Source organism: Phalacrocorax aristotelis, chromosome 8 (assembly GCF_949628215.1).
Source record: "Phalacrocorax aristotelis chromosome 8, bGulAri2.1, whole genome shotgun sequence".
Classification (NCBI taxonomy): domain Eukaryota; kingdom Metazoa; phylum Chordata; class Aves; order Suliformes; family Phalacrocoracidae; genus Phalacrocorax; species Phalacrocorax aristotelis.
In genome coordinates, this window is record NC_134283.1 from 12,753,353 (window position 1) to 12,767,615 (window position 14,263).

At 37.6% G+C, this 14,263-nt stretch overlaps 1 protein-coding gene across 10 annotated transcripts in view; it reads right to left on the reverse strand.

The window, feature by feature from the left end:
* Nucleotides 1–14,263, reverse strand: part of DPY19L3 (dpy-19 like C-mannosyltransferase 3) — a 38,845-nt gene extending 24,582 nt beyond the window's left edge. For 6 of the 10 annotated variants that reach the window (XR_012662007.1, XR_012662008.1, XM_075101467.1 and 3 more), the window contains exons 1-8: nt 13,922–14,061; nt 12,713–12,767; nt 12,275–12,490; nt 10,633–10,766; nt 3,580–3,670; nt 2,610–2,731; nt 2,262–2,407; nt 453–576 (exon numbers count right to left, since the gene is read on the reverse strand). Coding sequence is in view for 8 of the 10 variants with exons in the window: in XM_075101467.1 (XP_074957568.1) it covers nt 453–576; nt 2,262–2,407; nt 2,610–2,731; nt 3,580–3,670; nt 10,633–10,766; nt 12,275–12,377 (720 nt within the window). In the remaining 2 variants the exon portion in view is untranslated. Of the gene's footprint in view, nt 1–452; nt 577–2,261; nt 2,408–2,609; nt 2,732–3,579; nt 3,671–10,632; nt 10,767–12,274; nt 12,491–12,712; nt 12,768–13,921 lie in introns of all 10 variants that reach the window. The other 4 variants (XM_075101461.1, XM_075101462.1, XM_075101463.1 and 1 more) reach the window with 4 other exon arrangements.

Genomic DNA, 14,263 nt, shown 5'->3' on the forward strand with positions numbered 1-14,263 from the left:
GCAGTTATTTGATTGAATTGAGGAATAACAAGTTAAGATTTGTTTGTCAAAGAAACTGTATCACCAATTTGCTTTTATTCTTGCAGATAGGGCAACCTCTCAAATTCGTAGAACAAATGAAATAAAAAGGAAAATCTTTAATCCTTGTGCTTTACAAGCTTTTCTCCTGCCCACTTTGTGTTACTCCCATGTTTCCTCAAATACACAGTACTGTTGTCTTGTACTTTTTAGATCTTACCTTCTTTTGTTTTTCAGTGCTGAGCATATATATTCCTTTGTATTTCAACTACATCTAAATTAACAGAAGGCTCATCTGTTTAATGTCTTCAATGTTATAAGTGATTTGTGTTTGCATATATATACACTGCTACAAATGCTTATTTTTATCCAAAGTGTTTTAGTCAGTTTTCTGACACCGATTTTACTGTACCATACTTGTTACAAATACTCACTTCTTGAACAGGCTGTAAATGAGTTCTGAGTAGGTATGTGATGGCTGCTATCTGAACAGCAAAGAATGGCAGTGCCCAGTTCTCTCTCAAAGGAATGGTGAATTCTACTCTTGTAGTATCTATTCTGTACAAAACAAATGGAATTTCATAAATTTAAAACAAATAAACACCAACTTGGTGACTGACAGAGAGGTTGCAATGACCTTTGTGGCATCTTTGTGGTATTTTAACTACTTATTGATAAAAATGGAGGCTCTACACTCTAGTTCCTTCAACATGTCTGGCTCTGAAAAAACATCATTATGAAGGTTCTCCAAGTCATTCATTGTTTCTGTACCTCAAATGTTGTAGTTTAGCTTCAGTTACTGTTAAAAAACTTACACTACGAATTAAATCTTACTTATGAAGCACAGCTTGGGTAATTTAAAAATGAACAAACAAACCCCAAAACACAACCACTCAGAAAATTCAGCCTGTGGAGTTTGCACACCACAGGTAATTTTACTTCATTTTTTTGGTTTGCAAAAAGTTCATTTAAAAATAAATAGGTACCAATTTCTTCACTGTGATCCCAGTGCATTGGATCTGGATGCTGCTAAACTGGTTAGGAACTTCTGGTCATCTTTTGAATGTTCTAACATAAAAAGTATGTGATGGAAGTTAGTAAAAGTTCCCCAAAGGGCAGTCATTTACAAACCTGAATTAAAAGTTAAAAAACAAAAAGAATTCCCATTTTTCTTGTGTAGAGAAATGTTTGCTAAAAAAGAAGGTAAGCAACACATCTGAGACATGCTTAGCTGGATGAAAAGAATGTCTAAAATAGAGTTACTCAGTAGCCTCAGATGTACATCATCTGGACAGAAAGTCTTTATCCAAAACAATTCCATGTACTTACTCTATTTGCATAAAGGATAACAAGCTTCCATTGTTCAAGAATTATTAGAAAAATGACAAAACAAATCTGCTCCAAATATTCTGTAAATGGAAAAGATGACCTCATGAAATAAACATGTGAACTACTGCACATTGCATGGATTCTTTAATTACTTCCATCTTTGGAGAAAGAAATGTTTTACCACTATATGTCTATAATTATTCTGTAATGGACATGCTTGCAGATAAACTTCTTCACAGCTGCTGATTAACATATCAAACAGTTTTGATAGAACTGACACTGTACTTTTCCTTTTTTGCTTGATTTACAGATAGCAGCCTATGTCACCAGTCTTAGCTTTATGCCAGCAACTTACTGCTGGCATAAAGCCAGTTGTTTAGTTTTTTTTCCTCTCCAAATTGAGAATTCTTCAAGTGATAAAGCACTAGTATATCTCGATTACCATCTTTTTTCTCTTAGTGCAGGAGATGTCTACAGGAATAAGGGCACAGAGAAGCTGAACTTCTAATGACCTTAGGAATCCCTGGAGGTTAGGTGTCGGGCAGTGAGGAGAGACCTGAATGGCATATATGCAGGTGTCTAACACCTAAAGGATCCTGGGCTGGAGATGACAGGGTCTGGAGATCCAGACACATCTGAAACATGCAGTCCACTTTCAGAGATCAGCTGAAGCCAAAATTTTCTACTCAAACTTCTTGAAACTTTCAAGTCCTACTCTGCAATGTCAGCTCATTTCCGATTATTTTCTAATTATTTTGTATTATTTAAACATTTTTTTTCCATTTTCTGTCTAATCTGGAGAAAGGCCTTATAGCTTCAGATCTTGCCCAATTAATCATGCATTTGAAGGTTTAATGCCTTACCTTTGAAATGAGGGACAATTTAAGAAAGATCGTAAGTTTAGTATCACTTACCTGTTTGTAATATACCAGCAAGCTGCCAATAACCCTGAAAGCCACGTTCCACTAAGAAGCCAGCTTGTTACATACAGAGCAATGACATAAACTGCCTGAAGTCCAAACAAAGTGTAGATATAAAAATAAACAGGCTCTAGGTATTGCTGTAAAACACAAGAATACTGATGTTGGCATAAAACATTCGGGGCAGGGGGACTATACTTAATATAAATTAGGGGTTTCTTTTATAAATTAAAAAGGTATCAGGGATATTTCTAATTAGAAAACAACTAAAAAGGTGAGCTACGATTCACTGTGCAATCTTCATAATGCACTTACAATCTAAAGCCATAAATAAATGCCTACCTGAATTGGAAGAATCCTATACAGAATGCTGAGAAACACCTCCTGGTAAATATTCATTCTTTCAAGTATGTTAATTGTCCTCACAGATTCAGTTTTATTGTCATATACTAAACCATGTAAACCTTAACGATAAAGAGAAATTGAAATAGGAGATTGTCATTTTCCCCCTCCATTTTATTTGAACAGTGAATAATTTTTTCAAAGGTATTTTAGGCTCTCTCACCAAAAACTGCAAACTTTGAGTTAAGGATTCAGATCGCGTTACCTCTGAATCAACATGACCTTCTGAGGTCTTCAGCTTCCCTGCTTCAAATGTGACTCAGAGTGCTAATTCAAGTTCTATATATTTAGTAACGTATAAAACATTTATTTTTACACTTACTTTCCTAGCACAGAATCTGTGGTACATACTGGATCTTGAGAACCATTCTTGTCACTACTTTGAACACAGGTGATGTTAATATTGACAAACGTGTAGTGTAAGTAAAATTGCTAGGGAGCAACAGTTCAGTATCTAGAAAACATGAAACTGTCACAGAAAACCCCGTCATCGTATACAATTTCCTTGGAAGCTACTTGTTGTATCACTTACTGTCCAGGCATACAGCAAAAAAATTTCCCCTTCCCACAAATAGCTCATAATTAAAATTAAACAAGAGAAGAATAAAAACAAAAGTAGTATACTCAATAAACGAGCAAGGCTGAAACCTTAACAGATATGAAAGTTGTCCCTCAAAGTGATTGCCTTCATCAGAACATGAAGGTGTGGCACAGAAACCAATGTATCATTGTGAAATTTATTACATCCATAACTTAGTGGCTCCCTGGCATATGAACAGAATAAATCTGTCTCCAGTACAATTGTCACACTATCTTTCACCGTTATGGTATTCCTTGTTCTCAACTTGATTTGAAAAAATATTAGTCGGCTGGCAACATGAAGTAAAACTTACTTTACAGTTTACAATACCTTGCTGGATGGAAGCCGCCTGAATCATCTCTTTGTAGTAGGAATAATAAAGTCCACATTCTGTTCTGAATGAAATTTCTCTTTCAACTTCCTGCAAGTGAAAATTCAGTAGTAAATTCACTTTCCATTTGGTTTTCACAATTATAAGAAGCTGCCTTCAACTCATATTCCTGCTGCACCAGAGAAACTGACCCATACAGTGGCTTGAGTCTTTGGGTTCATGCATTCTATGCAACTTAGTTCAAATTAGGGTAAAATATATGGACAAATCAGGGTGAGAGGTAAATGGCTGAGGTGTCAATGCCTCTGTTAACTGGGGAAATGTATATGCCTTTTGTGATTCTGATACGCTGTTTGGAAACATTTTGGATCTTTTACTCTTTTTTGTAATATTCAAGGTTTAGATAGGTGCAGTGGCCACCAGCTGGACTTTAAAACTGCATATGCTTGCTCCATGCATTTAACCTTTTCTTCCAGATGTAGATATCCCATAGCATTCCGTGGCTTTGCCACCTTACGGCTCAATTAATTCAGTGTGCTACACTCTGAGATTTCAGCTGGCAGGGTATGCTGCTGCTCACTTGTTTAAATGCTGTTTCTTGGAGGAAGCCAGCTGTTCATCACTCTCATACTTAAATTGTAAGTTAAAGTGATTCTCTACTTGGTTTTAGGTGTAGGCAAAGTTATTATTTTTAATTGAAAAGTGTTCAAATTGTTTAAACTAGGTACACTTCTAACAATGCCTCTTTCTTGGCTGACATTGCAGCAGGTGGAGTCTAGGGAGATATGAAAACTTGCAGAGAAAACTGCTCTCACTACAGGATCTTTGCTTTAGAATTCACCTCATTAGTTGTGAAGACCTAATGAAATTTAACAAATCCAGAGCCTTAGGCAACCATATTTAAACAAAATAAGACGGCATGAACAACCAATCTGAAGAGAAATAATAGTCATCTTATACAAACCTGTTTTATTATTAGTGATCTTTTTAGAAGTTTTTATAAAAACATCCCAGCAAATATCTCTTACTAGCAGTAAGTTAGAAAAGGTTTAGATCCAGATTTGAGAACCCAGTGACATTCCTGTATGTGGTGTACACAAATCATTGAGAAATTTAAGTGATGTTTCTAAAAATAGTCTTATTAATTCAGCTTTCTTTACAAAATACCATTACTGACATAACAGAATGTTACTGTTTTCTGAGATTTTTATAAATGCCATTCTGGTTAAGGCAACCTTGCATAGAATCCCAATAATTTAATCTTTCTTATACAGTCCCATCTCTTTTGCTGGAACAGAATGAATACTATTTCAGAGCTAACATAAAGCTAGACAAACAAAATCATTTTCCTCCCTCCTCTATTGCCTAGTATACAATCTTATCTCAAAACATGAGTTTTATTGAAGTCAACTGTTGACAAACTAAACCAGTATTAGTTCTGGTCTGAGAAAAATCAACAGATAAAAACCCATCTGATTCAATGTAAGTTCACAATTAAACTCTCCAGCTGCTCTATGACATACAAATCATTATAATACCAGCAGAAGAAACTTTCATTGGCACTAAGTACTAAAAGCCACATGCTTAGCAAAATGAGAATGCTGGATTTTGAATGAGCTCTAGTTTCAAATTCATCACTACTGAGAAGTCTTCTAATACCAAAAAGTGGCTGGTTCTAAGTGATCATAAAAAAAAAAAAAAAGAAGAAAGGAGGAATGTTAACATTTGGAATTTATTAAGGGGGAGAGAGTAGTCACAGAGGGGGATCTAATTAGCAAAAATGCATTCAAACATGATTAATTTGTAATCCTGGCACCAGCTGTATTCAGCCAAATGCTATACTTTATGAGACAAACACTGGTGAGTTTTACATCTGTTTCATGCTAAGATAACATCTGTTTTATTCACTCACAATACTTTTCCAGTTCTACTGCAATTTATACTTTTCCTAGTATTCCATGTCAATAAAAACATACAGACTTATGGCTAAGCATTGTAAGCACACACGTTTATCTTTCTCTATATTCAATTTGTGAGGCTTTAACAAAGAAGTTATCACCTTTCCAAGGGAAAGAAAAAAACCCAATACTATCCTCCAGGACGGAGTTGCATATGATTTCAATTTACGCAACTGTATTCTAATAATACTAAGCATTCGAAACAAAATACAAAGGACTACTTCTCAAGGGCAGTGCAAAATTTTAGAGCTAAGGTTTCCTCAAACTCCTTAACCAAGTCATTCAGAATAGTAAGCAAGCAGCCAAAGTCTGAGTTGAGCTTTTCTATAAATAAAGAGCATAAGCAAAGCTCCAATTACTTTTATTTTCTGACAAAGCTAAAAAACAATTTGTGTAATTGAAAATATATTTTAGTTGTTAAATTTAAGATCAGGAAGATCTGAAAATCGTCTCAACCATACAAGTAGAAACTCAACACAGACAGCTGCTATCAATGTTCCCGGTTGAGAATCATGCCCTCAGCAAGCCTACTTAATCCTTGTACATAGTCCCCTCATGGTTAACCTCATGCCCATCTGCTAGAATGTCATGGTTCCTATCAGGCTTTTCATCCAGAGTAGAAGTACCCATAACAGCTCAACAGGTACTTCTTTGGAAAACTACCACCAAAATCCTGGACTGCCCCCCTTCTCTTCATGGCTTATGCACTCACTTTGTAGAGTTCTAATTAGCTGGCATTTTCCCACTTTTTTTTTCATCTTTCTTTTATATTAAAAAAAGTAAAAAGGGAAAATATAAGCACTTCAGAACAGGAATGCCAGGATTCCTGACCTGCATGTCAGAACAATTTAAAATTTTATATTTTTATTCCTGACTTCTTGCAAGCAGCAATTTTATTAAAGGAAAAATCAATAATAGTAGTCTAAATGCTTACTCAGAAGGGATGAAGAACAATGAAAGCTCTGAAGTTTACCTGTGCTACAGTACTAACTTGCTACATGGCCTTGGCTCATTCCTGTTCAGTTTCTTCAGACTGCATTTGAACAAGCAATACAACAGCTGACAGGAGAGGTGATGCAATTCTCCCCTATTTTGCTCTTTTCATAGTACATCCTGTTCCCAGAACATATTATACTTGAGAAGCAGTCACTAAACTGCTATTGAAAAATCACTGAAAATAGACTAGCCATTTTATATGTGTCATGCCATAAAGTTGTCAGAAAACTGAGAAAGGATTTTTGGATAAGAAATCTGCTTTGGCTTTCACCATCATAAAGAGAAATCTTTGTTGTTTTAAAGCATATGATTAGAGATTCAAACTTTTTTCTTCAAAATTGTTTGGTCAAGATAAGTGACTACAGTCAAGATTATAGGTTATAGTCAAGGTAAGTGATTATAACCTTCTGCGATCCCTGCTGAAGTACTCAGCTTCTGACTATGTGACATGGTATTCTGCATTCTCTTTTTTTTTTTTTTTTCATAATTCTTTCAGGAAGTCTTGGAATAAAAAAGAATACCAATCATGTGCCTTTTTCACAGCATAAGCCACTCTTCAAGATCTGGATTTTCAATTTTTCTGATAAAGAAGCAATTTTACATTCTTCTCCAATGACCATGGCAAATTTATAATAGCAGGCATATTTATTAGCAAAGAAGAACAAAATTCACACATACTGCAGTAGCTGAAATCAATGCACTGTTGAAAGCCACATTCAAAATAGAAAACAACAGTATAACCACCACAGGGAAGTTTTTCTAGCTGGGTGAACCATTGCTGGAAGACACCCAAACCTGAACTAGCTTTCTATGAATTGCAACTGAAATTACAGGAAGGCAATCACTGTAAGCATACTTGCAAGTTGTGACTTGAGTCATGACTTTGCATAATGAACTCATTTTAGTTTCAGTTTTTTGGGTTGAATATAACTGGTGAACTGCACTGTTTTGTAACCACACGATCATGATGTTCATACATCAACGAGGTGTCTTCAGAACAAGAATTCCACCTTTCGTACTTAATGGTAAACAGGTTTTTACCTATAATACAAAACTGTCAGATAAACACTGCGGACCTCCTTTTACTCATGTACAAAGAGAGTAGCACCTTCATGTAAAAGAAAAAATGACAAAACAAGTCTCCCATTATGTCTCACTATATTAATTTAGTAGCCATACATACGCTTTTGTGTATGAATTCTTACCATCTGACTAACTGTAGCTTATTGGAAGAAAGGAATAAAGTTCAGGGGGGATAATATGTTGTTACATAAATTTTATATCAGAGTTCAGTAACATAAATTCCCCAAATTTGCACAGGGTGACTGAAGTTACTAATTTAAAATGTACGGAACTATAACTGATTCAGAATTTATTTTCTTTTCCATGTTTTAGAGCAGTGCTGATGCACTACTATGTTTCGTGTACACAGAGGTTAATGAAACGCTGAATGTGTATTAATATTGCATCCATTTATTCTATAGGTAATGTTTAATAAAAATAAAATAAAACAAAATAACCTCTGTGCTTCATTAAGCAAGGCATGCAATAATTGTGTGCCAATGATTAGACTACAATCTTCCCTTCTGAGAATTAGGGCTGGGGTATACCTTAAAATAAAACTTACTTTTCCAAAATTTTTAGTTAATATACGTAAAAATATATGCTTGGGCCGAACTATAAAATGTCAGAGAAAAAAAAAAGCAGATTTTCCGTTTATTTTCAACATAATTTTTGAGATTCTCAGATTGTTCCATGTGTATTTTATTCTTGTCTTTTAGTAGTATATGATATATGCTGTAATTATAAGATTAGCCAATTCAGAAATGCTGGAAAACATGTACCTATATATGGAGATACTACAACGTCCACTCATACATACAGGCACAGGGATGTCTATATACTGTTTATGGACATTAGGATGAGCCTTCCTGTCTCAACTTTCCAGGTAATTTCACAGGCTCTTCTTACGTAGTCTTGTCTTCACATAGTACACATAACACAGTATTTTGTTTAATCTTTCTCTCATCCATGTATTCTTCCTCTGCTTAGTTAAAAGAAAGTGTATCAAAATAGACAGTTTGCATTTCTTATCTTGCTGTTCTTACTTATGGCTGTGAAATGCTCCGATATGGATACTGGCAAGTACACAATTCTAGACTATATTTAATTTAACAGTAAAACTTTGGAAAGCTTTCTGTTAATCAAACTGAAAGCACAGTCACAGCCTGACTTGGCAGACAATTGCAGAAAATTTGATCTGACTTGACACACCCCCAACCTTCTTTGTATTTGCAAATAAACTGCAGGGGATGGGTCTCCTGTTTGGTCTCAAGCTGTAATAAATAATTTGAGACCAAATCTTTAAAAGTACCTTTGAATCTCATTTGGGACGCAAGTGTTTACAAAATAAATTGCATTTGCTGATCAATCAAGTTAGAGCTATAGCCTTCCATTTGGGAAGATATCCTTAGAAACAACGTAAGTTGAGAGTGCGTTCATGAAAAACAAACAGTATACTCTCGCTGAACACGTAGCTCCAAAAAGCAGAAGCATGTATGAAGCCTGATCACTTTTGGCTCTGTGTTACAACTGGTTATCTTATTGCTAGTAATACGTGAAATCTCATTCAAGTTTTTCCTGTTATCAGTTAAAAACCAGCACTGCAGTTGCATGCATTCTCTAGTGGAGTTCACATCTCACTGAAGAAGTTATAATGCGAGACCAGAGAATATCTGCATCTCTTTCTCCTTTAAACTGCTGGTAGATGAACTTAACGCTTTTTAGAATCTTTCTATCAGATTGGCTGAAACTGCCCATGTTCAAATGTTACTAATTATCATATCAACTGCATAGGACAAAATGAGAGCTAGAGACAACAGAATCCAGACTAAAAATATCTAGAGGGTTTTATTTCAGTTTTGATAGCTAATGGCATTCTAGTGTATTTAAAATGGAAACAATAATTATCAAATACAGCAAGTATTTCATCCATTGCAGGCAACTTAACTGCAACTACAGACTTGCTTCCCTCAGTGAACTTTGTGTCCCTTTGTATCAGAATAAAAATGCTGCATCCACTATGTTCATACATTGCCACAAGTCCGTGCCTGTTTGTACTTCAAAATACAAAATACCTGTGCAATTAATCAATACTTGCTTTTGGAAGGAAAAGGCAAACCTAAGGTGTACCTTCAATATATGTACAATCTATATATATTTTCAAAGAAAGATGAGAGTGGCTACAAGACAGTATTATATGTATGATTCAAGGACAATAGTTTCATTAAGTGCCAGCTATTTTTATTGCAGGAATATAAATGTGCCTGGGACAGAAAAAGTGCATAGTATAGGAAAGACATATTGCAGTGCAAGTATTCTAATTAAATATGCGTACTCTTTGAATAACATAATACATAGACCTAACAGAGTGAGTTTTAGGCATCAAAAAGGAAAATGACTTGCCTGTTTCTTTTCTCTGGTTAAATATACATATGTGTACAGCTGCATTATTTTCCCATGCAATGATTCTAGGAAAAAACTAGTCAGTCCTGTATCTTGGGAATGGATGGTTTTACATTGGTGAATGTCTAAAATATGTTTTGAGGTTTGCACATTTAGGATAACATTATATAAAATTAGTATTGAATACTAGGAGACTGTATTACAGGATCATAGTATAAATACAATTAAAGAACTGTGTGCCAGGATTTTGCATATTGTTTAACAGGTTTTTTGTTTGGTTTTGGATTGCTTTGGCTAAAAGAAAGATGCTTATAGAGCAACATATAGCAGGCTGCCGAAATTCTAGTCTAGATAATGATCAACAGTTGGAAGAACCATAGCTAGAACTCAGGCAGGATCTGTGTAGCAACGTTTTTAGATGAAAATTGGAGAAAGGTATTTACAGAAATGATCAAGTATTTAAAAGGTGGTGAGAAGGGAAGCATAGCTTTTCCAAAATGCAATTTTAAAAAATGCAATATTCTATGTTTTTGAGCAAGTTACAAGACAAATACAGAAATAAACTAAATTTCAACTACCACTCATATTAATGCTCTACGAAAGCACTGATGAAATTAAGAAAATTACTATTACCTTAATATTGGAAAACCACAGGTCATTTTCATGCAGTGTAGCAACATAAACAGAAGTAAGAAGTCCAAGAGAGATGGCAACAATTCCACCAACAGTTATTGAGAGTATGCTCCAGAGCTTTCCACCTGTATGACCTTGGAAGAAAAATATTTCATTCTGTAATTGTGAAACACAACTCAAATGAAAAGAATTTTGGAAACTCATTTATACGCTGCCTAGGCTAGTACAGTTTACATTCTGTAGGAAACAGGATTCTTGGTTTAAGAGGTCTTTATGGAGATGTGGCTTTTATTTTCTGATATAGCAAACTCAGTGTATTTCATCTACACGCAAAGTAAAATAAGGTGTGCCTTAATTGGTAAAGTGTAGTTACCGTTTAATAACACCATGGTCCTATACAAATCTAGATAAATACCATGCCTAATTTGTAAATCTAAATTGAAATATCCTCCAGAGCAACTTTTTAAATTAAGGCAATACAGGATGACTGTTAGTTTACAAAGTAAGAAATTAAAATCTTATTCATGTGTCTTAAAACAGCTGCCTGTTTTTTTTGGGTTTATTAGGATTTTGTAAAAAACAACACCGAAGGGTCAGAAGTCTCACTAAATACACACAAAGAGACTGAACAGCGGCCAAAGCAGCCTTTGATAATGGTGTCATGCTTTGAATTGCAGATTGACACCAGAATAAGATTATTGCAGGTTGACACCGGAATAAGATTATAGATGGAATGATGGGAAAGAAAGGTTGCAGTTCTAGGTAGCTCAACCGACTTATTCTGCACTTATGTTCCTGTTTTTTTTTATGTTGTGGGGTTTTTTAATGTTGATCTTGATAATCTGGAATGATATCTTTGACATGGCTATTTCATACTGCGTGTGACGTCTATGTAACGGGTACCAAATATGCAATTCAACAGAACTGAGGGCTGGGCTGGATGAGAACTATGATCGCTTTCCCATTTTATATATAGCCTAAGTGTACTTGTGTAGAAACAACAATATAACTTTCCTTTCATCTGCTCAAGTTGCATATATAGAAAAATTTGGAGTTTAGATCAAAACACCTCTTAAAATAAGTTAATTAAAAAAAAAAACAAACAACAAAAACCCCACAAACTCTGCCAAGTCTAAAGTTATAATTCCAAACAAAAACATTTTCAGTATTTCATTAAACAGATTCTTGAATGAAGACACTTAATGGCTCTCTCTTAAATTTACCTAGCTAATCTGTCCTATAGTCAAAAAGCAGGGGTTTGCAGTTAAATTCAGATTTCATGTGTGATCTACTTATATTTGAGTACAAGTCATCAGAGGTATTCTAATCCTTTTATGTTACCAATGATTTGAACTGGGATTCGTTTAAGAACCTATGACGGCTATATGAAATCTGACAGTGTGTCAGTGACACTAAATAGGAAAAAAATTGTTCTCACCAATTTAAAGTAGGATTTTAAAATGGAAATGAGACTGACATGCAGTAATCTGCATGGCCTCTGTCTCATGCAATTAATTTTGATGATATTCAAGTATGTACAATGTATTTGGTACCTATCTAGTTCTAACCTGTGCTTAGGACAGATACCAAAAGCTAAACACTACTAAAAAGCCAAAATATTACAGTTCTTTTCATTACCCACCAGGCAGAATTTTCCCATCAGGCTTCACATTCTTCTCCTCTGAAGACTGATCTTCAGCTGCTTCTGTGCCTTTTTCAACCCTTCTCTGTCTTATGGTTGTCATGATGTCAGTCACTTTAAATCATTATTCTTCAGTCTGACTCCTAAATGGAGACGTACAAGCAACGCATCTTCCTACCCAAACATTCGCTTAATACTGCATGAAATACCTGAAAACTGAACCATATTTTACTGCCATCAGAAACTTTGACTTAGAGAACTATACTGTAGTTGAATAATATTTTACAAAAATGAAAGATTTTTTAAGGTTTTAAAACTCAGAGTGCAAATTAAAGTATAGAAAACATTATCACAAATTTCTAAAGACTTAAGTTCACAATTTTACATACTCTTGACCAGGTTTTCAGAATGCCTCATTATTTTGACTGCCCTCCTCACCTTTGGTTGTTGACTCAAAATGCACGGCAGGCTCCACTTCAGAAAACTGTAAGCCCTTCAAAGAAAAATTAGTCTGTTTAGAGTATTTTAATTGGGCACCTAAAACAGAAAGCCATTTGCTTAAATCTTGGCTTTCAGGAACCCCCCAAAAAGGGGTCCATAAGATGCAAAAATTATGCTGGAGGACATGTTCTATAAAAAACTAGAGAGACAGCATTAAACAAAAAAACTCTTGATGTTTTATGCTATTAAAGCACCATAAAATTTGAGAACATTATAAAAAAGAAGAGTAACTCATCCTTTCCCTGATAATTCCCAGGTGCTCCCTGCTCTGTGAGCATAGTCCATAGATAAAACTTCTTCATCCTGCCATTCCACATTTGAAAATCAATCATGTCCCATCCTGAATGCAAAAATCTGCTACCAGTCCCTGAGCGCAGCCACAGGTATCTGTATTACCACTGGCGTAACTGACTGGTAATGCTCTAAGAAATACACCTCAATCAAGCAACTTTGTTGTTTTAAAGCTTTTACGGTGGATTAGCTTCATCTCTTTCCCTCATGCCTGGGAAAACACGTGGAGGGAGCTATGTGAGCAGACATCTAAATTGTTTTTAAATAGCTGGCTTATAGAAAACCTGATAATTAACAGAGGTAAGATGGTCATCATAACCATGCTCTCTCGTTGCACCGCCAGTCTCAGCCAGCCTTCCTCAACGCCTTATGCTGAGGGGAAGGGGCTTGCCCGGCACAGGCGGGAATACCCCGGCAGGATGCCGGGAACATCCCGCCTCCGTCCCCACAGCTGCCGGAGGCGAGGCCTGGAGCAGCGGGCCGGGCCCAAGGGCCAGGAAGGGAAGCCCGGGAAAGGCCGCCGGTAGCTGTGGGGCAGCGCGGCGGGCAGGCGGGACAGCGGCTGAGGAGGAGGGCACCGGAGCCGCCACGGGCCGACGGGGAATGGAAACCTGCGCCGGGTGGCGAGCAAGGGCGGGAAGGGGCGGCGGGAGGGCCGGGCCGGGCCTGGGGCCGCGGCTGCCCCGGCGGCCGGGGCGGGCCCCGCGGGGCACGGACAGCTCCACACAGCGCCGCCTTTCCGCCGCAGGTCGCTGCGGCCTGCACTGCCCGGCGCGGCCTGCGTGGCGGCGGCTCCACCGTCTGCGTATCTGTTCCCTTCCTTCCCCTCCGCATCCCCCTCGGCGGGGCCAATACCTGCCGGCGCTCCGAAGGCCGCAGGTCGCTGCGGCGGGGCGGCGGCTTCTCCTACCGGCGCTGCCTGTGCGGAACCGCCAAGGCCCCGCTGCGAGGAGGGGGACGGCGGGCGCGGCGGCCTTTGTTCGCCCCTGTCAAGCAGAGCGGAGGAGCTGCGGCAGCCAGGGCGTCGTGTCAGGCGGGCGGGGGGGCAGGCAGCAGCCGCCAGACGGGGGAGGAGCTGCGGGCGCTGGGGAGTGGGCGGGCTGAGGGCTGGAGCCGGGCTGTGGGGCGGGCGGCCCGTCGGCACCCCGCGGCGGGGCTCAGAGCGGCACGTTTCCTCGGCGGCCGCGTTCGGCTTCC